Here is a 22082-nt window from a genome sequence, read left to right on the forward strand (position 1 = left end):
GAGCGAATGGTAGGCCTACAGCTGGGAACTGTAGTCTTTCTAAAATTAGCCTTGTGGAGCATCATTCTGGTGCATCATTCTGGTTCCTTTGCCAATCAGAGAGCAGTATAGTTTATACAGTTACGTTCCTTTTGAGAAATTAGTATGTTGGGCTTCCTTCTATGAATTTTGCATCATATCCACTTCATCACTGAAGTATATTCATAGTATATCAAATTTCTCCACTCATTTATTTAGGCTTTTCAAATAAAGTTTTAAACCCTCTGTATACTTTTCTTTCATTGTTTTATTACACCTTTAAAAATATGTGTTGAGAATAGTTTGTTAGTGCTTAAACCATGATGTCCGTATGTTCTTTGCATCTTGTTGTAATGGAGTTTTGTGCTTTGAATGGCAAGGCTTTCTAAATGACAACATAAGGTTAACTGTATTGAAACATGCATATGATTATGGAAAAAAATATTTAGGAGAGCTGAAATTTCTGTGTGAATATTGGTGTATTAGTGATTAAATAACAATTGTGACTGGTGAAGGTTCACAAAAGTAGAATTAAGTGTTTAAAAGAAGCGTTTTTAGCTACCATCACTGTACTCTTGTTCTGTGAAGGTCTTTTTCAAGCAGGAGGAGAGGATCACGAACAGCCGGTCAAAATCTGATTCCAGAAAACTGAATCAACCAATCAAATCTCAGGTTATAATTCCTGGCCACAACAGCCAAAAATATTTTAAATAGCAAGCATAATAGCCAGCAAAAAGAACATCTGAATTTCAGCCTAATTTTCACCATGTATGAGTATAGGTTTTCTTTGTGCAACCACTTCTCCTCATGCCTGTGAGTGAGTTGAAAATGACTCCTCCTCAAATATCAAATGAATGATGGCCCAGTTCTATCCCACAATTACTACTTTCTTCCAGTTCTCATACTGCCGAGGAATGAAAGCAACATCTTTGACCAAATCCAGGTGCCAGAACACAAACACAATTTAACCCATGCAAATTATACTTACAACATGGTTTAATGAAGACTGAACTGTGGCTGAGATTTGGACCAAATTATACTTGAGTTACAGTTTAATTTGGTTTTAGGTTGTGGCTGTGTTCTGGCACCTGGATTCAAACAAAATCATCACAGTCATCCCACAGCTGAATATGGGTTAAATGAAAGTAGTGAACTAGTTTCCCTCATTTTAAATGAAATTTAAAATGTTTCTGTTAAGTGATTTTGAGCAGGATATTTGTGTCTGCAATCCATGATAAGGATGTCACCATATTGACCACTTTCAGAGTTATTGTCTTTGTATAAGATTTATTATAACTACAAAAAATAAAAACGATTACAAATAAATAAGTGAATACACATAAGGGCAAATGCAGTTCATAAGTCTTCAGTGTGTGCACCTCAGTTCCAAAGTGAATGCAACTATCACATGAAGGATGAGACACTGACACCATATGTCAAGTGATATAACATTTCCAACTAAGAGGAATCAGAGTGCTGTTCATTGTTCGTTACCTTTTTGTTGGCTTCTGTGCTAGTTCTAATGTACCTGTACAAGTATTTCCAAATTCATGCCAATGAATTCCCACACTGCACATTTTCCCTGGTTTATCATGAGGTCATAAAGAGGTCACAATCCTGTATAATCTGCTTCTCAAAAACATTACTCATTGGCTTATCTGCTGAGTGTCTGCTGAGTCACTGTGTGCCAAAGAGCACTCTGACCTTGATTTACACTGGGCTGCCAAAATTAATGGACCAAACTTCCTTCTTCTTTGGTACATTCCAAGTCAGCTAGTTTCACCTCCTAAAACACTAGCCATCCTCTAGCTCCGTCACTAGATGTGTCAGAGATGCATCAAATATATGACAAAATATTAAATCAGACATAGTTAAGTATAAACAAGCCAAAGTTATTTTTACGATTTTATGACAGCAAAGTAAGAAACTGTGGCCAAACAGTTTCCTGTTAGGTCCCATACAACTAACAATGGAAACCACAGACAAATATTACTTGCCTGTGGGTGTGTCCAATTTGCACTTTTGCATAAGGGGACGTCTGAATAACAACAAGTGATAGCAAAAACAGTCCAGCTTGAATGTATTAAAATATGAAAGTTTTTAAAAAAATAACGATAATCAGGTCAGGGAATAGTGACATGTGTCCATAGAAAGTAGTACGAAAGGAAATGAAGGGTGTGCAGCTGGATGTTAACAGATATGGTGCAGACATTGGTGATACAATTAAATATTAGATGTCACACACAGGGGTCATGCAGGACCAGAAGACAAAAGAAAGCCAGAAGACAAATGATAGCATTACCCAAGTAAGTGTTAGCATTTACCAGGAAATATTAAAATAATATAATTATTCCAATTCAACCATACCGATTTTGAGCAGGTAAGAATTAAATAAAATTTCAGCTAATTCAGGTGTCAAAAAACTATATGCATTGGTCTTGATTAGCCAATATAAAAACTGTAAAGTGAAGTGTAAATCTTGAAACGGCTAACAGTGGCGTAGGCCCATAAACAATGCTCTAAGAGAGTGAATATATGTGAAATGGATTACAGAGGAAGAGAAAATAAGCATTGACAGGAACATGAAGCTATCATTCGCACAACGGAGAATTATGAATTATTGCTGTTCCTCAGGTACCCGAGAGACACACAGAGAAGTGCTGTCTGAGGCTCAAAACATACAAGTGGCAAGTCCCTAAAACGATCACATGACTAATAAAAGACACAAAGAAAATAGAGAGATATAAAGTGCTGTGGTCACATAGTAAAAAACTTGTGTAAACCATAAATTAATCAGCGTTACAAAAAATCTCATTCCGTTTCTCTTCGGTGAACATATTTTCTGTCATGTAGTAGAGCATGTACAAAATGAACAAAAGACCATGGTGGATGGATACACAGTACCCACCTGCATGCTTGCTGACGCATGCACTTTCCTCATCCTATTAGCATTACCTTCAGGTATTTTAGGAACAACATGTGTTGAAATCACTTAAAGCATTTGTAATCAAGTTTAGTCCTCTTTGGTCTGGTGATATCACACCAAGGGCTGCATCAAAGCCCCGAAACAAAGAGACATTTGATATTCTCTGTGCACATATCAAAGTAAGACAGACTGATGCTTCTAAAATACCTGCATATGTGCAAATAATTCATGTAAAACAAATTCACTACATGCAAAAATGTTAGTGTCTCACTGAACAAGAACATTTCATCACGGACAGTCAGAGAACTGGCAGCAAGGTATCCATATCCACGTCTGAAGTGGAAGCTTAAAACTTTAAAATATCTTTGATATCTTTAAGAGCTGTGACTTTCATGGTATCATTGGGTCTTGCTTGACACCATGTTCTCTGGCTCCACATTCAGGTCAGTTGGACAACCGTAGCATATGATCTGAGTGTATCTGGTGATGGTGGCTGGCACAGCAGATAGACACACACACACACACACACACACATACAGACACAGAGCAGGAGAACATATGAGAGAGAGAGAGAGAGAGAGAGAGAGAGAGAGAGAGAGAGAGAGAGAGAGAGAGAGAGAGAGAGAGAGAGAGGGGGGGGGGGAGGAAAGAAGATACAGAGTTAACAGAGATCTTAAATAATCAAGACCACGGGGACATGTACACTGCTACTTGGAACTATGACTACTGAGAACTAGAGACTGATGGTCTCTGGTTACATTGTGTTCAGTGCACAGGTTTTTTATTTTATGCAGATATAAAGGCTCAAGATATTTTTACCTTCTAAATAACTTTGATCAAGATGTTTCAACCATGTGAATACTTCACTCTAAATGTCTAAATTAAAGCATTGGTATTAATGTCTAAGCAGCCATATTGCTTGGAAATGTGCCACCTCTTATGGTACAGGACTACAGATGACTGAAATCCAGATCAATGCACTCCGGGCTGCAATGTTCAGATCTTAGACAGCACCACTTTCATTCAGTTTGCCACTAAACTGGTTTTGGATGCAGGCTCAATAATTTCCTCTTACAGATCTCTAGATTGGCATCAGAGATCACATTACCTCCCTAAACTTTAAGGGTGATGAAATGTGTGTGTATGTAATGAGCAGAATGGCAAACAGTTTAAAGGAGTAAGATCTTTTACACAGACTAATAATTTTAATTTGCAGTAGTGGCAAGGTTTTTGACCAAGGCACAAGGCTACATAAGTCTCTACACCACTTGACTAAAAGAAAGGTAACAAAAACAAAACTGCAAACTGCTAAACCACTGCAAACCTTCATCTTATTCCAGAGCACAACACAACTTGCCTTAGATAATACAGTGTCCAAGTGTATTGTAAATCAACAACACGTCAGGATTCTTACCATTTAGCCGTCTGACCCATTTTGGTCTTCTCTCCTCCGGAAGGTAAATACATAAATAATACACAGGCACTCCGGACAGTGAGATGGCTACCCCTATGAGGGAATTGACTGTGTCACTGTAGAGTGGTACGATGACCAAGAACAAACTGCACAGGCAGTAGATAAACGGGAAGAACAGGGTGAGCTGAAGGTAGAGCACAAAAAACAGAACAACCGTGTGGGTTAAACAGCATGACCAACATGTAGAATGTTTAGTCAAATTCTCTCATGTTCACTTAGCCCATAGTGCAGTCATAGTGATGGTGGTTGCAACCAATGGGCATACCTTGACAGGTCTTTTTCTGTCTGGCTGTGTGAAACGAAGGTAGATCAGGCCCACCACAGACAGGCCTACATACAGCCAGTAGCTGAAACTAAAGTAATTAATGAGCTGGAAGACATCTTCCACACAGAGGAAGATCAGTCCCATTACACCCTAAAAAACAGCAACACAAAACCATCACTATTCTTAAAACATTCCTTTTACTCATTCTTTTATGATGATACTCCATTTTTTCTCAAAATTTTCTCAAAATTTGTCTTTAATTTTAAAATGACCGTTTTCAGTGTTATTTTAACTGCAGGTTAATTCTGTGGTTCTTATTCATCTTAATGTCCTTTCTCAACCCGTTCAAAACCTTTTACATTTTTTGTTCTTTTTTCTGTTTGTTTTATTTGCAGATTTATATGAATTTCCAACGTTACATATAAAGGTGCTACATTATTTTTAATTACATATTTATCAATAATCAGTTGCATATGCACTTAATGTCCATTACGATGTATATGACCTGAGTTTCCAAATTAATTAGAACTTGCTGACTGATTTCATTTGAATAACACAGCTTAATGGCACCACCACTTCTTGTAAAGAAGGAATCCAACAAGATTGACAGTGGAAAACCCCAAACAGCAGGAGAAGATGCCTCATGTGGATCATTCAGGTTAGTCAGGTTATACAGCCCCTGAGAGGCCTCAGCAGGAGCATGATAAGCCTCGACAGAAAATTGAAGAAGGTTGCTATGTCATGACAAAATGTTCATGACATATCTCATTAAACTAGCTAACAGAAGCTACCAGTGCCTGGAGAACCTACAATCCTGAACACCTCCTTGAAAACTTCCTTATCATGAATAAGAGACAACACTCAATGCAGATCTTAAGTGAGTGTAAAAATGGCTTCACAGAGAGGCCTGATGAGAACGTTTCCTTATGCTGCAGGATTGTTTCAAGTTTCAAGTTTCAAGTTTGGTTTATTTGTCACATACATAGTCATACACAGTACAACACGCAGTGAAATGGTGGAGAGTGCTCTGTCCAAACTGAGGAAGAGAACCAGGGGTGCATAGAGAAAAAAATATATATACAGATAAATATATATTCTATGTATGTACAAAAATATATTAACAATGTATGTACAATATATGTATATTATGATTATATACACAATGTACAATGTATATGGTTGAGTATATATGTACACAATCTACAGAATGTACAGATCCACACTGGGCCAGTGTGTCATGATCAGAATAGTACATAAATGAACATTTAACACTGTTATTGACTGAGGAAACAAGGATCCACCACTAGATCAGAATCAGGATATTTTTCTGTGCAATTAGAAAAGTGAGACAGGAGAGAAAACCAAAGATCCGACAACCACAAAAACACAAGTGCTTCCAAATCCCATTGGAGGAGCATTTGTCACAGTGTTCACCCAAAGAAAAGTAGGTCCTCATTCTTGAAGAGCTAGGCTCAAATGGGATTTGTGGCATGTACCATGTGGTAAGAACACATAGAAACTTCAACAAGGAGAAGAGGACACGACATTGTGAGAAACATTATGGCTTCTGAACATGGTGCCAGCAAAAGAAGTTGTGCTCCTGGAGATGAAAGAGAAGGGGAGGGCGAGCAAAGCTAGACTAGTAAACCTAGACTCACAGCCTCCTCAAATGCTAATCACCTGGAGGCTGGCTATAGTCTGCAGGAACGCATGGGACACCAATCACTAAACTCCAAGTGGAACCAGAAACCGTCATTATGTACCTGGTCACCTGTCCATTACCATACACACCCTTCTGTGTGAAGTCCTCAACAATTGAGCAGCAAGCAAAAAAATCCTGCAAAGCGCAATGCGAAAGGCGGAAGCAGAGGTTATACTCACGTTAAAGAGGAGAGCCGGGATGGGTGTGTAACGCTTGGCATGGATCAGACTTAGGCTGTTTGGCAGGTGCCCTTCTCGTGCCCCCACAAAGAACAACCTGTCACAAGAAGGCAGCGTATGATAATCTTATGGATGGAGACCTTATTTGTTCCTGTGATATACAATAATAGATTATACAAAAATAGATTAAATTATGAAAATGAGGCCAAATGTTCAGTTATTTCTCTCTACTTCTAGTAATTTATTTTTTTTAAGTTTTGGAACAATGGCATATTTTATGCCCTTATACTCCAATTCTAGATTATCACAATTATTCATAGCAAAAAGTATAAGTCAGTTAAAGTAATAGAAAAGTATTGCAGTAGTGTAAGTATTGAGTAGTACTGTCTGCCACACATTTAGCCCACTAAACCTGCAATCACTGCAATCCTCCCCCATTAAGGCACTGAAGTCACCTGAAGTCACCAATTGAACACAAAAAGTCCTACTATTTTATAACAGCAATACACATATGCCCACATACTGTACTTCGCATTTGATTTAAAGTGTGTGTGTAACCTTCCTTTAATGTCCCAAGACTATATATATATATATATATATATATATATATATATATATATATATATATATATATATATATATATATATAATATACAACAGATATAAGTATTAGATTAGACTCTTAGATCATGTGATATGGTTCAGATAATCTAGGAGGCATTTGAATAATTCTGGGGCAAATTTGAATATTTCAATCCCAGAAGCATTAACACTAGTGTTTACCTTGAGGCAGAAATGACAGAAGCATTAAGTCCTCCATAGCAGGACATAGCAACAGCAATGGAAATAATCCAGCTCATGGGCCCCAGTACCTGATTCCCGAAGGTCTGCAGAGGGAGATGAAGGCTTTTTTGAGGGAATGTAGCTTTCACCTGCTCAGTTAACTATGAAGTTCGTTAAAGGCTGGCCTGGCACGTACCACAGCAACTGCATCACTAGCCATGAATGAGGGCATATCCAGTACCACATAGTATGCCACGTTTGTCAGCAGGTAGATTATGGTCACTATCGGCATAGAGATGGCAATGGCTAGAGGCAAATTCCTGTATGCAAAAGCAAAAAACTAACAAAAAATCATATTTCAATGAAATGGACATCTGACAGTACCCCTAACATGAAATCTGAAACTGCCAAGTAATATTTATTCATCATTCTGCATGTACATCAAATAAGGTTTACCTCTGACATGTCAGTGGTCATTTTTTTATATGAGGATAAAGGGCATTTCATCACCTCTCCATTCATTCTGCATGTGTGAGCTGATTACTAATGTTAATGTTCATCAATATTACAGCACAACAATCCCAGCTGTAACAGTCAGGGCAGACCTCCATTGCCGATGCTAACCCACCTCTCCGGGTTGACAATCTCCTCAGTGACGAAGTTGAGGGTGTCCCAGCCGGAGTAGGAGAAAAGGGCTGAATAGAGAGCCAGGGCAACACTCCCCGCCTCCGCTGAGGAGCCCTCAAATGGGCTCTCAAAGTTCTGAGCTTCTCCTATGGCACGCATGAAGAAACAGATGAAAACAGCAAGAGGAAAACCTGTCAGAAACTTTTTAAATATCTTCGAGTATTGTGATTGTTTTATTTGGGGTGGGGGCTGTACAGAACTCTGTAAAATCTTCTGTGTTATTTTTTCAAAACCAACATCTTAAAACATGGGTGTTCAATCCATTTCCAGTGGTGATGCTACCAGTTGACACAACCTTTTAAAATTGTATGCTGGTAAACCAGATGTTGTGGTATAGAATAGCATGGACAATGATTAGCAATGCATGATGGGTCATTTAGGTGTAAGGTGTAGTGGGATCTAGACATAATCCCTGCACTGGTACCAGTGTTTACCTCTAATTATTTTCATGATGCCAATTGCAATGATGAGGATGAGGGACATGATCTTGGCATAAGTGAAGACATCCTGGACCAGAGTTCCCCACTTCACGTAGGCACAGTTTATGAAGATCAACAAACCTGGACCGAAAAACAGCAGGGGGGAAAAACAAAATAAAATTCTCATGGCAAGTTGCAAGTTACAGTAGTTTTGAAGAATGCTCTTCTTTCCTGCTTTAAGTCATCTTATGGAAGCAGCTGACCTTGCACTTGGGTTTTCCTAATGCTGGGACCATCTGAAATGTTACAGAACTTGCCCCAGCCCTGGCAGAGTGCATTTGCTTCTGTGATGCAAGGCTTCAGTTATCAAAGTTGGCACCTACTTCAGAATGTTCACAGGCATGTTTTGGGTGTGTGTGTGTGTGCTTGTGTGCAGTGTTCAGACAAGCTGCACTTATGAGGCATGGTGTGGTGGATGGCTGCAGTTTGTGAGCCAGCCAACAGCCCATGTTTACAGAGACGAGCTTAGCTGCGAGTTATTTTGAGACTCTATCAATGAGATGACAGCAGTTAAGGAACACTTGTGAACACCATGGGTTAACCTCTGTTAGAGAAACAAAAAACACCACACTCACCTACCCATGACTTTCCCAACACAAGAAAGCTGATATATAATTTATAATTTTGACTAAAGCAAAGTCATTATAAACACACACACACACACACACACACACACACACACACACACACACACACACACACACACACACACTTTAAAATGTGCAAACACTTTAAAATTCTATAATTATTTAGGCATTACCCAGATATCATCCAGTAATTCGAATTATTCAACTGTCTGTAGCTCTGTAGCTGGTAATAACACTAGCAAGTATGCTAGTTTGGGCAAGTGTGTAATGATATTCTGGCCCAGCGGAACTTGGCTCAGTAACAGCCACCAAAAAACATTCTGCTCCTCCCATCAGGTGTCATGGTTTTGAACCCTGATAGCCAGAAATACATGGGTATGGGGAAACTCTGGTAAGTGCCCAGACAGACACAAGGTGTGTGATAGGAACTTTCCAATGCAATAGGAACTTTCCAGTGTCCTCAAGAGGGACTTACCCATAGTGTGCTGGGCAGGGCAACCTCCCTCTCCACTCCCTGAATATCTTTGATATAACTGAACAATCTTTGATCTAATTCCAAATTGGTGTCTAGAGACACAAGGTAACAGTCAGTGCAGCTTAAATGATTAGTCATAAATCCTCTTCTCTCTGAATTTGAAAGTAATCAGAAGCAAAACATTTTTTCTTCTTCAAAACAGTTTTGTTTTTGTTTTTTTTGTTTTTTTTTTAGCTGAAGTGACGTTTTCTTCAGATAACATAAGTCAACTAAAAATGCCTTTTTAGGGAATCTCTAACAGCCTCTAATGGGGTGAGCAGAAAAGCATGAAATTCCTTCAGAAATTTTAACCAGTGAGTAAAAGCATGCAGTGAATGCCTGGCCCGTTACAGGAAGCCACTGGACGTCTCCAACTCAGCCTCACATTCAGCTTTCATTCATTCAATAAAATTCCATGGCTCTCTCACCCTGTAGTATGTTTGGACTTACAAAAACATCATGCAGATTCAGCAACTTGCAGGGGAAGACCCTCCACAGCTGCCTATCCAAACACAAATCCCCTCCACACACAATGTCCTGCTCATGTTTCTTTCCACTCCGAGGACTCACAGAGGCAGGCAGCGGCGATAAGTCGCACGGCGTCATAGGGCGGCTGGCATGTGGGGTAGAGCGTCTCCACCAGGTAGTTGGCGAAAGTCAAGGCGATGACGGCCTGGCTGGCTGGCTCCACCAGAAGGATGGAGGTCCACAGGCGGATGAAGGCCAAGAAGCCTCCGAAAGCCTCCAGGATATAGGCATAGCTGGCCCCCGACTTGGTGATGGTGGTGCCCAGCTCCGCATAGCACAGGGCACCAACCACTGAGAACATGCCGCCTACGGCCCAGATGACAAGAGACAGCCCGTAGGAGGCGCTGTAGAGCAGCACACCTTTGGGTGACACAAAGATGCCTGAGCCAATCATGTTGCCCACAATGAGGCAGATGCCATTGACGAGGGAGATTTCCCGACGCATGACCATCTTCTCTCCCTGCCTGTCTGGATCGGAGGCAGCGTCCACAGGTGCCTTCAGGTCCACGTCCGAGTCCTTCCGAGGGCGGCAACAAAGTGCTCGTCTCACAGCTAGCAACTTCTGTTTCATGCTGATCAAACAAAGGAGATTCAATACAAACCAAGATGGCTTATTCCACATTTACAGCTGTGAGAGTAGGATGATCAGACTATTATGAATATACAAAACATGTAAGGAACCAGATTAAAGGACAGCTTCTGACCTATATTATCTTTTTTTTTGCACAGAAAGTATGAAAACACATTGAAACGTTGTATCACAGGTGTATTGGTAAACAGAACCTTTTACTACTTACATAGTAAATATATCCTGCTATGATTTACCCAAAACAATTGAGCATTTTCATGAATGATGGCATAGTAAGCACTCACAGGTAAAGTAGTACCTTATTAAACATTTTGAAATCAAAACTAGGGTTAGTTTTTAAATACAAAGTGAACATCTGAACCAAATACCAGGCTGAGCAATAAAAATTTCACCTATTTCAGATTTAATGTGTCAACATTTTCTACTGCAGATGAGTCTGCTGACCACATAAAATTATTCAAAAACATTTTTCAGGCCCTCAGTCTGGGGTAGATATCACACTAAGGCACAACAAGTAACCATAACAAAATTTAAATTGCATACTATACCTTTAATGTGCTTTGATGCACTACAGTAGACAAAACTATTTGTTGGTGACTAGAAGAGTAATGAGTTGTGCAATTAAGTTCTTCCTCAAGATATCCAGATCTAGCAGTGGACTGAAGAGTGTCGCAATCCCAGACGACAGAGAGATTCTGAGGTGTTTTTCCCAAACAGAGGACAGTTGGCTTCTCGAGTTTCGCAGTCTATTTCTGGAAATCTGTGGAGAGGGAGAGAGAGAGAACCCTCCTACTTTGAAAGTGCTGACCACTGGGTTCACTGTTCAGCCAAAACACTGTATTTTACACATTCTAATAAATATGTTACTTAAAAACATATTTCATATTCAAAATTTCTATAAATTCTCTGCCCTTAGGCTTTTATGGAGGGGAAGGAACCTTAATTCCTGTTCAACATCAATCTTTTAGACATTAATTTGAACAACAACTTTTCATTTAACATGTTTACTGTGATGCATGTTTGTAGAAATAGTGATACATACATTCTTTGGAATGACTACAGGAAATTTTAAAAATGTTTTTTAATAACCTTATTAAGAAGGAGTGTGTGTTTAATTCCTACTCCAACATTTGTTAAGGAGGGACTGCATGTTGTCACCATAGCCTTCCTTAACACGAGCTGTCTCCTACCAAGAAAGCATGTCGAAATCACTGAGGTCAAGTCTTGTGACACATCAGCTTTAAACAACAAGAGCACTCATGACTGGAAGGAATTTGACACAGTTTAATAACAAAGCTTCAAAAGGTAGTCCTCTTCTGGAGGTTTCTCACCATGTACAGGAATCACATTTATATGGCAAGCAGTTGTAACTTTTATCAGAAATAACATTTTGACTAGTGAAAATTGTGATATAAAGAATTAAATAATGATAAAGAATTAAATGTTTACTAGTAAAAATTTATTTTTTAAAATGTAAAAATAATTTTTTGTCTGTTCTCAACAAATTATAAAAGTACAGCTTGCACTTAATAAATTTTACAACCAAAGAAAGTGAAAGTGCTTCTTACTCCAGGGTGATGTGCACACAACATAAGGCCATAGTGTAGGCAACCGTTAAACTCTAGCAATGGCGACTTAGTTCTATTACAGATTATGAGGAGAGTCAGACTAACTGATAGAAACTTCCAGCAAGGCAGTAATGGAGTTTTGCATAATGTTGGTATTATTGATTCTCTCATTGCTAATCTGTTATTTTGAGAATAATTTGGAATTCACAATTGTTTGAGAGTCTGACTGCATTCTATAACTGCTGATGAGCAACGTTGGTATTTATTTGATTCTCTCATTGTTAATCTGCGTCATACTGAGAGTTATTTGGAAACATTCATGGAATTGTTTAAGAGTCTGACTGCTGGTGTGCCAACTGCTTTATACTCTGCCCAGAGTAGCACAGCTAAGCAACATTCAAGTACCATGAAAGCCTACTGCATAAATTAAAATAATGTAAAATATTTTGGATAGTTCTGTAATTATGTTTTACACATTGTGTTTTGTTTGTATTGGCTATTTCATGGTAAATATACAATTAGATATTTCATAAATAATGATATATTTCATATACAAGCACTAGTGCAAATCTGTATTTCCCAGCTATCTAATTTAATTACAGGAAAAATTACAAAAAGTCCGTTTTTGAGACATCTCCTAGTAGAAGATGTGCTCCCAGTTGTCCAAAAACCTATATTTTACTTAAGAATATTATTTTTCTTAAATTGTCAAGTGTCCTGACTATGACAGTATCAATAAAGTGCCAGCACAATAGTGTGTTTTTTCAGCCACACTAGTTTGAGGGTTTGAGTGCCAGGTCCATTGTCAGTGTAGTGAGAGCATGGTTGCCAGACAACTTTCTCCAGCTGACAAAATGAAAGGTTCTTGAAGAACCAAATATTAACTACCATAAATGAATGGCATTATCTTAACATAAGAAGTATACATTAACTCTCAGACATTTTATTATGAAAGATTCAAATTTCTATGATAGCTGCAGACTTGGCAACACCTTGGATCTTTGGAGACACTCCCACAGAGAGTGACAAAGGGCCACCATTGGACAGATTTAAACAGATGATTCACTGGCTCATTTGAATAAATTTCAACTAGTAAAAATTAATTTTTTTACATGTAAGAATTCAATTTTTATATGTATGAATGTAATTATTTAATGTAAAAATAAAATGTTTGATCTCAAGAATTGAATTCTTACATGTAGAAATTTACTTTGTGATATAAAAAATGTCATTTTTGATATAAAAAATCAAGTTCAAGTTCAAAGATCAAAGTTTATTTGTCATGTACATAGTCATACATGGTATAACTGACAGTGAAATGCTTTTGGCAACTGCTGTGTCTGAGCCAAGGAGTGATACAGGGAAATGGATGCAGTTTGGTGAAAAAATAAATGTTATGATGGATGAAGAGGGAATGTATAATATGCGTATATACAATGTACAAAAATGTAATTCTTAGTAGTAAAATGTAATTCATACATGTATAAAATTAAATGTAATTAATTTTTAAAAATTTATTTATAAAAATAAATTTAAATTTTTTCTTCATTGTTGATCATAGTAACCCATGTGAACCCTTTGGGTTACTATGAGGCTTACAAATTTGTTATATATATATATATATATATATATATATATATATATATATATATATATATATATATATATATATATCTAAGAGTCAGACACAACTGAATGGTTGAGCAAACCCCCCCCCCCCCCCCCCCAAAAAAAATCTATGTTTTGCTCAACCATTCAGTTGTGTTCGACTCTTGGATACTCTGTAGGCCAGCCGCCTCCGTGCTTCCCTGTTCTTCACAGCTTTATTTAGTTGCTTGATGTTCAGTCCTGTGTCCTGCCTGATGATATCCAGCCAATGGCACCTTGGTCTTCCTTGTTTCTTCTACCACTGACCATTCCGAGTAGCATCTCCTTTTCCAGCGAATTTCTTCTTATAATGTGTCCAAAATTTGTCAGTTTCTGTTTGGTGATCTTGCCTTCCAGGGACACCTCTAGGTTGATATGTTCCAGAACAGCTTTATTGGCAACTCTAGCTTTCCATAGGATTCGTAAGAGTTTTCTCCAGCACCACAGCTCGAAGGCGTCAATTTTTCTTCTGTCTGCTTTTGTCAGTGTCCACGTCTCACAGCCATACGTCGCAATTGGGAGCACGATGGCTGTAATCAGCCTTTGCTTGATGGTGACCGCGAAATCCTGGCATTTCCATATTTGGTCTATGTTCACCATGGCCGCACACACCAGTGCTAATCGATGCTTGATCTCTGCTGTCGAGCCTCCACTGTGATTGATGAGGGACCCAAGGAATATGAAGCTATCGACCACTTCTATTTCTTCATTGTTGATCTTTATGTTGACTTCCTTGTCAGCAGTGCTCATGAGCTTGGTCTTCTTGATGTTCAGCTGAAGTCCCATCTTCTCGATTTCTTCTTTCAGCTGCAGGATCAGCTTCTTGAGGTCCTTCTCGTTCTCTGCCAAGAGGGTCGTATTGCCTGCATATCTCAGATTGCTGATGCTTCTTCCACCTACTTTCACCCCAATGCTCCAATTGTCTAAGTCCAGCTTCCTCATGATCACTTTCGCGTAGAGGTTGAAAAGGAGAGACTATGCACCCTTGTATTGTGCCCCTTTTGATCTTGAACCACTCCGTGTCCCCATACCTGGTTCGCGCTGTGGCTTCTTGATCCTCGTAGAGTGACCTGATCAAACTGATCAGTTGCGTTAGCACTCCTACCTCTCTCAGTGCTACCCAAAGCTTGTCATCCTCAATGCAGTCGAAAGGCTTGGTGTGGACAATGAATCACAGGTAGAGTTTCTTCTGGTACTCCCTTGCCTTTTCCATGATCCATCTCAGATTTGCAATGTGGTCAAGGGCCCCTCTGCCCTTGCGGAATCCAGCTTGGACATCAGGAAGTTCTTGACCAAGGATGTTGCCCAAGGTCTTTAGACCTTCGATGATCTTCACACCTTGCTGGCATGAGGGATCAGGTCAATTGTTCTAGAGTTGGCACAATTCCTGGTGTCTCCCTTCCTAAGCAGTGGGATGAAATCTGATCTTTTCCAGTCCTTTGGCCATGTACAGGTCCTCCTCCATCTTCTGGCATAGTGTTGTCAGTGCAGCTTTTTGGAACTAGTTTGAGCAGCTGAGCAGGGATTCCATCGATGCCAGGTGCTTTGTTGTTTGGCAGTTGCCTCAGTGTCCACTCCACTTCACTTTCCAAAAGGTCTGGTTCCAGTTCCTCTTGGCCATTAAGTTCCTCTGAGTAGTCAGTCCTAGTGCCAGTGTATAGTTCCCCTCCCTCCCTCTCTCTCTCTCTCTCTCTCTCTCTCTGTCTGTCTCTCTTTCTCTCTCTCTCTCTCTTTGGGTCTCATTGGACACTCTCTTGTCAGAATGCTTTTGAATTAATAATTGAAAAACACAGCACCTGATCTAAGCTTTGCAAACTATATATATATATATATATATTACATTACACACACACACATACACACATACACACACATACACACACACTCCACACTACAGGACTGGGGGCAGCTTTATATCAAGAGCAGGATGGACACTCATGTGTAATTGCATATGCCAGTAGAGGACTGTCCAGCACAAAAGTTGGAATTTTTGGCCTTGAAAAGGGCAGTTGTTGAGATATTCCATGATTACCTGTATGGGACCAACTGACATGATTACCTGTATGGGACCAACTGACAACTGTCCTTACATCAGAAAAGCTGGATGCTCCAAGTTATCGTTAGTTAGCTGCCTTGTCAACTTTATAGGGCTGTAAAGCACATCCATGATGCTGACTGTCTTTCACCATGACCTCACCTTCAGCTGATCAATGACCTTGTTTCACAAGAAGAATACAAGAGAATAAAACATTTTACGTCACATAATTTAGCATCATCAGCACATACATTTGTCCTCTCTACTGATGCAGTCTTAGCTATCTACAACAAGCATCTCCTCAGCACTACTAATGATGATGCCTCTCCTGTCACATTAGTAGAATCACTTGCACTCCATCTAAGAGCTGTACCTGATGACCTTGAATGTGCTGACGGAAGTCTAACAGTACCTACCTTTACCCAGGATGAGATCTTAAGACATCATCCTGGGTAAAGGAAAAGTAATATCCATAATTGAGAGAGGAGAACACCCTCCACATTATTCCAGTGTTGAATGTGCACTTCTCAAATTACTGGTGCAAGAATGACATCATCTTGAGTTAAAGAAGGGCATTCTGTACTTAAACCACCAGTGTGACACTCAACCTGTTTGTCAGCTTGTACTACCTGAAGTGTTAAGATCAGATGTTTTCAAGTCTTCTTGGTGATATGGGATATTTGGGAAGTGAACACACTCCTGACTTGGTCAGATCTAGATTTTACTGGTAAAAAGTGGCTTCAGATATTGAAATGAAAGTGAAATCTTGCAGGCAATGTGCAAGACCAATGGTCTGTATGGACTATGTGTCTTTAAAGCCTGATAGCCATAACACCAAGGACATCCTTGTAATTACAGACCATTTTACAAAGTATGCAGTAGCCATGCCTACTAGAGATCAAAAAGCCAGTACAGTCGCAAAATGCCTATGGGAACAGTTCCTGGTACATTATGGTTTTCCAGAAAAACTCCACAGTAATCAAGGCAGAGATTTTGACTTTGATCACAGTTGATCAAACAACTTTGTGCCCTCATATGTACTTGGAAGGTGGGAACTAGTCCTCATCATCCAAGAGGAAGCCATGTTGAGAGGTATAACAGAACACTCCTCAGTATGTTAGGTACACTCGAAGACACGGGACAAAAGCCAGTGGCATGATTTTGTCAATCCCCTTACCCATGCTTACAACTGCACTAAAAATGAAGTCACTGGATACTCACCATATGAATTCATGGTGGCATGAAACCTAGGTTACCTATTGATATTGCATTTGGCCTACCAATACACGGTACTGAACTCGCATCCCATTACAGTCCTAGTATGAATTTTAAAATCTCACTTGATGCCAAGCTACCACCTTGCCATGAAGAATGCTCAGAAGGTGGCAGACACACTATCTGCAGACACACTCACTGCTGAAACTGATGATCCTTCTCAGGATGCAACTGAAAAAGGGTCCTGCATGAAGGTCTGAGAGACTCTGTAGAGCTCCAGGATGTTTCCATTGCCTTCAATTTGAGAACCCCCTTATTTCCTTTGCACACACACTACTAGAAGGATTTAACAAAGCAATAGTCTTGCGCTTAATAAGTTAGAAAGTCATGCAGTCTTGAAAATTTAAGCATTCCGACTTGTAGGAGCACATAATTGGACTCGTTTATTTAAGGGGTAACCCATTTGAACCTTTTGGGTTACTATGAGACTTACAAATTTCTTATATTTCTATATCTATATAAAGAGACAGATACTAAATTTATTATTCATTTTTATTATTATAAGGGTATTTGAACTTTTATTTTACATTGCACTGTAAATCCATTTCATATCCTGTAGAGGGTGAAATTTTATTTCCTTTTTCCAGTTTCAACATCGAGAAGGCTGAACATTTAGGAGAATCTGCATATGAAAATGAATTAATCCACTGGAATCCAATAGAAATATTCAGTTAATCTTTGAAGAAAAAGGTTTTTTTTAAGTTAGTTATTGTTGTTATTGCTCTAGAGGAGTGGGTAATTTTGTTTTGACCTAGCAAATGTAGAGGCGGTTCTTTATTTAGGATATGTGGACGTTGAAGTTGGTGTCTCTAAAAAGCTTCTCAAATCTGAGCCTTAATGACTACTCTAGCTTTAATTGTTCCTCACACCTGATCCAGTAGTAGGTTTCCTGTCCTAGTGGGCACAAACATGCTTAATGTGCTATATGATGAACATTGTGGCAAAAGTTACTTATTGTTATTATTGCTCTAGAGGAGTGGATGATTTTCTTTTAACTAAGTTTCCACAAACTCCGATTGTTTTTTTTTTTTGTTATTTGTGTGTGTGTGTGTGTGCGTACGTACAATTTGAACTTGGATGGCGAGTCAGTCCCACTGGACACTGGAACACATGTACGCAACAAAAGAGGGATCCGGAACTATTACTTTATCAAGGACAGTTCAGCTAAAAGAGACTCAGAAAAGCACAAACACTGGTTCACACTACTCGGGTAGGTGTGGGCCCTATATTGGCTTCAAGGATTTTTTATTTCCTTTTCTCCTTTCTCGCTGTACTGGGATAAATCCATCAAGTGACATCCATCATGTAGTAAGTCCACATTCATTCCCCATATAAATTATTGGTTTTCTGAACTGTCTCCCCCTCCTCAGAACCTAGTAAATACTAGTGTGTTGCAAGTAGCATTCATTCCTACCGCTACAGCTCCATTCATTCTGTATGTGAGCTGATTACTAATGCTAATGTTCATCATTATTACAGCACAACAATCCTAGTTGTTTGAAGTTTGTTTTGTGGCTCATCACATTTTATGAGTAGACTTTTATACAGTTACATTGGCTTATTCAGTGGTTGTGTCTTGCAGCACACAGTACAACTTTGTGGTTTGTGTGCGTACATACCTGATGTATATGTATGGTATTCTGTGTGGATTATTTGGGTTTGAGGAGTGTGTGTAGTTTTTCAGTCAAAAGTGATTTATTTTTGCAGGTGTAACGTTTTGAGAATAGTTTGTATGGTTAAGCAGTTTGAGTTTTAGTTTTGGGAAATATGTGTAATGATCTGGGACATGTCTATAAACAATCAGAAAAAAACTGCAGGACAAAGTACCATATGCTATTCATACAACTGTTTTCATGATGACAGCTGCAATAACGAGGATGAGGGACATGATCTTAGCATCAGTGAAATTGTCCTGGACCAGAGTTCCCCACATCACATAGGCACAGTTTATGAAGATTATTATTAGTTACATTTATATTCTCAACGTCAAGATCACTTTACAAATTATGCCCCCCCAAACAAACCTGGACTGAAAAACAGGCGCCCAGGGGGAAAAAAAAAAACAATAAATGAAAATAAGGCTCATTGTGAGTTGCATATTTCTTGTAGTTTTGAAGAAAATTCTTCTTGCGTGCCTGAAGTCGTCTTATGGAAGCAGCTGGTCTCGCACTTGGGTTTTCTTAATGCTGGGATTATCTGAATTGTCAAAGCTATTACAGAACTTGTCCAAGATCTGGAAAAGTGTTTTCTTCTGTGATACAAGGCTTCCATTAACAAAGTTGGCCACCAGCCCATGTGTATAGTGCTGAGCTTAGCTCTGAGTTATCTTGAGACTCCATCAATGAGATTACACTTAAGGACCACTCGTGAACACAATGGGTTAACTTCTGTTAAAGATACAAAAACCACCACACTCACCCAACCCTTATCCATGACTTCCTCAACACAGGACAGCTGGTATATACCTTATCGGTTTGTAGACACTTATGAAACTCCTGAGAAATTCTGAGTTGCGAATAATCATGAATAAATAATCAAATCATTATTATGCACGTGGGGGTATATGGGCATACGCTATATCACAATATTGTGGACAGCTCAAAATATCATTAATGCATTTTAAAAAGATGCTTATTTTTCCAGAGACTCAAAGCAGTCCTGGTAACATGCACTGCTCTGTAGCACTCTGATCACGTCACAGTCCTCTGCTGTGAGAGAGATAGAGAGACAAGCAGCAAAGTTAGCCAACACAAGCAACCCTGTGATAATCACTCAATGCAATTTAGCACACTTAACAGCCACCAGAAAGAGAAAAGAAGATCACCTTGCTCCTCCCTTCAGATGCAACAGGTGTTATGGTTTACAATACATGGGTAAGGGGAACCTCCTTTAACACTGGTAAGTGCCTAGACACATCATGTGTGATAAATTTAGACACAACCCACAATAGGAACTTTCCAGTCTCCTCAAGAGAGATTTACCCATAGTGTGCTGGATTTAACAATAGTATGCTAGGCAGGACAACCTCTCTATCCACTCTCCTTCACCATAAACTAGCTAACTGCTTTCTAGAGGCACAAGATAAGTCAGTAGGCAGCTTAATTTAGCAATCATAAATCCTCCTATCCTAATATTGTTTTTGATAATATTCAGATGTAAAATTGTATCAATGTTTTTTCTTCAGTGTAAAACATAGTATTGTTTTTTTCTGAAGCGACACTTTCTTCCGATAACGGAAGTCAGTGCTAGGCAACTAACGATGGTTTAGTAGGGAATCTAACAGCCTCAGGGTGGATTTTAACCATTGACTAACAGCATGCAGCAAATGCTCGGCCTGTTACAGGAAACCACTGGACGTCCCCACCTCAGCCTCCCACTCAGCTTTCCTTCAGTAAATGAATGAAGCCTCCCACTGGGCTTTCACTCCACGGTTCTCTGACCCTGTAGTATGTTTTGTCTTCCTAAAATGCAGATTCAGCAACTTGCAGGGGAAGACCCTCTACAGCTGCCTATCCAAACACAAATCCCCTCCACACAGAATGTCCTGTTCATGTTTCTTTCCACTCTGTGGACTCAAAGATGCCGAAAACAATGATAAATCGTACAGCAGCCCGTAAGAGGCAATGTAATGCAGCAAAGATGCCTGAGCCCGTCATGTTGCCCACAATGAGGCAGATGCCATTGACGAGGGAGATTTCCCGACGCATGACCATCTTCCCTCCCTGCCTGTCTGAACCAGAGGCAGCGTCCACAGGTGCCTTCAGGTCCACGTCCGAGTCCTTCCGAGGGCGGCAACAAAGCGCTCCTCTCACAGCTAACGACTTCTGTTTCATGCTGATCAAACAAAGGAGATTCAATACAAACCAAGATGGCTTATTCCACATTTACATCTGTGTGCTACTGGATCTTCAAATGTCAATGTTGTAGGCGATTTGTTTAGTTAAAGACCCATGCTGAAGAGTAAGATGATCAGACTATTATGAATGTTGTATAATACATGTAAGGGACCAAATTAAAAGGACAGATCTTGGGATATTTTGTTGTTTTGCACAGAAACAACAAAAATACATTGAACCTTTGTATCACCAGCTGTTTTGGTAAACAGTAACTTTTACTTGATGTGGAAGTTTAAGTGTAACAAAATTTAAATTGCACACTATATCTTTAATACACTAATGCACTGTAATGAACTGCAGTAGACAAAGTTATTTGTTGGTGACAAGAAGAGAGTGATGTGTTGGCCAATTTAGTTTTTCCTCTAAATATCCAGATCTAGCGGTGGCCTGAGGGGTGTTGCAATCACAAACAGTGAGATTCTGTGGTCTTTTTCCAAAGAGAGGACAGTTGGCTTCTTGAGTTCCCATTTCCAGAGACCCCGGGGGCAAGGGGGGGGGGGGCAACACTTCATTTGTTAACTGTATTTTACTCTATCTAATAAATATGGTAATTTAAAAACGGATTTAAAAAAAGTCTCTGCCCTGAGGCTTTTATGGAGGGGAAGGAACCCTAAGGAACCTTTCTGTTCAAGTTAGATTTTAGACAATTTTAAACAATAACCTTTAACACGTTTACTATCAAGCATTGGTGTAGAAATAGTGATACATACATTCTTTGGAATGACTACAGGAAATAAAAGAAAAGAAATAAAAAAGGTTTTTAATTGCCTAATTAAGAAGCAGTGTATGTTTAATACACTTGTAAGGGAGAGACTGCATGGCCTCATTTAGCTTTCCACAAGACAACCTGTACCCTACCAACGAAGGCATGTTGAAATCACTGAGGTCAAGACTTGTGACGCATCAGCTTTACACAAGAACACTCGCAAC

General features: G+C 39.3%; 1 protein-coding gene across 3 annotated transcripts; it reads right to left on the bottom strand.

The window, feature by feature from the left end:
* Nucleotides 1–1277: 1277 nt before the first annotated feature.
* On the bottom strand, nucleotides 1278–11459 carry LOC113570096 (Y+L amino acid transporter 2). 3 transcript variants are annotated; one of them, XM_026998310.3, is made up of 10 exons: nucleotides 11280–11456; nucleotides 10185–10714; nucleotides 8469–8594; nucleotides 7976–8120; nucleotides 7544–7667; nucleotides 7348–7451; nucleotides 6565–6661; nucleotides 4684–4833; nucleotides 4359–4542; nucleotides 1278–3437 (listed from the first exon to the last, which is right to left on the bottom strand). In XM_026998310.3, the coding sequence occupies exons 2-10, from the start codon at nucleotides 10711–10713 to the stop codon at nucleotides 3343–3345; spliced, it is 1554 nt and encodes a 517-aa protein (XP_026854111.2). In that variant the 5' UTR covers nucleotide 10714; nucleotides 11280–11456; the 3' UTR covers nucleotides 1278–3342. The 3 variants fall into 3 exon arrangements, with proteins under 3 accessions (XP_026854111.2, XP_035392087.1, XP_026854112.2); XM_035536194.2 differs by lacking the exons at nucleotides 1278–3437; nucleotides 4359–4542; nucleotides 4684–4833 and adding an exon at nucleotides 4840–5719 and having other exon boundaries at nucleotides 11280–11459; XM_026998311.3 differs by lacking the exons at nucleotides 1278–3437; nucleotides 4359–4542; nucleotides 4684–4833 and adding an exon at nucleotides 5742–6283 and having other exon boundaries at nucleotides 11280–11459.
* Nucleotides 11460–22082: the final 10623 nt, after the last annotated feature.

This window comes from Electrophorus electricus, chromosome 20 (genome assembly GCF_041902795.1).
Source record: "Electrophorus electricus isolate QZ-2024a chromosome 20, ASM4190279v1, whole genome shotgun sequence".
Classification (NCBI taxonomy): domain Eukaryota; kingdom Metazoa; phylum Chordata; class Actinopteri; order Gymnotiformes; family Gymnotidae; genus Electrophorus; species Electrophorus electricus.

Excerpts from the sequence above, each read along its gene's own strand:
- LOC113570096 (XM_026998310.3), bottom strand. The coding sequence starts at position 10,713 with ATGAAACAGAAGTTGCTAGCTGTGAGACGAGCACTTTGTTGCCGCCCT. Across the intron at positions 7,668-7,975 it reads GAGATTGTCAACCCGGAGAG|GAATTTGCCTCTAGCCATTG; the intron begins GTGGGTTAGCAT and ends TTTTGCATACAG. Across the intron at positions 4,834-6,564 it reads TCCCGGCTCTCCTCTTTAAC|GGTGTAATGGGACTGATCTT; the intron begins GTGAGTATAACC and ends GCTGTTTTTTAG.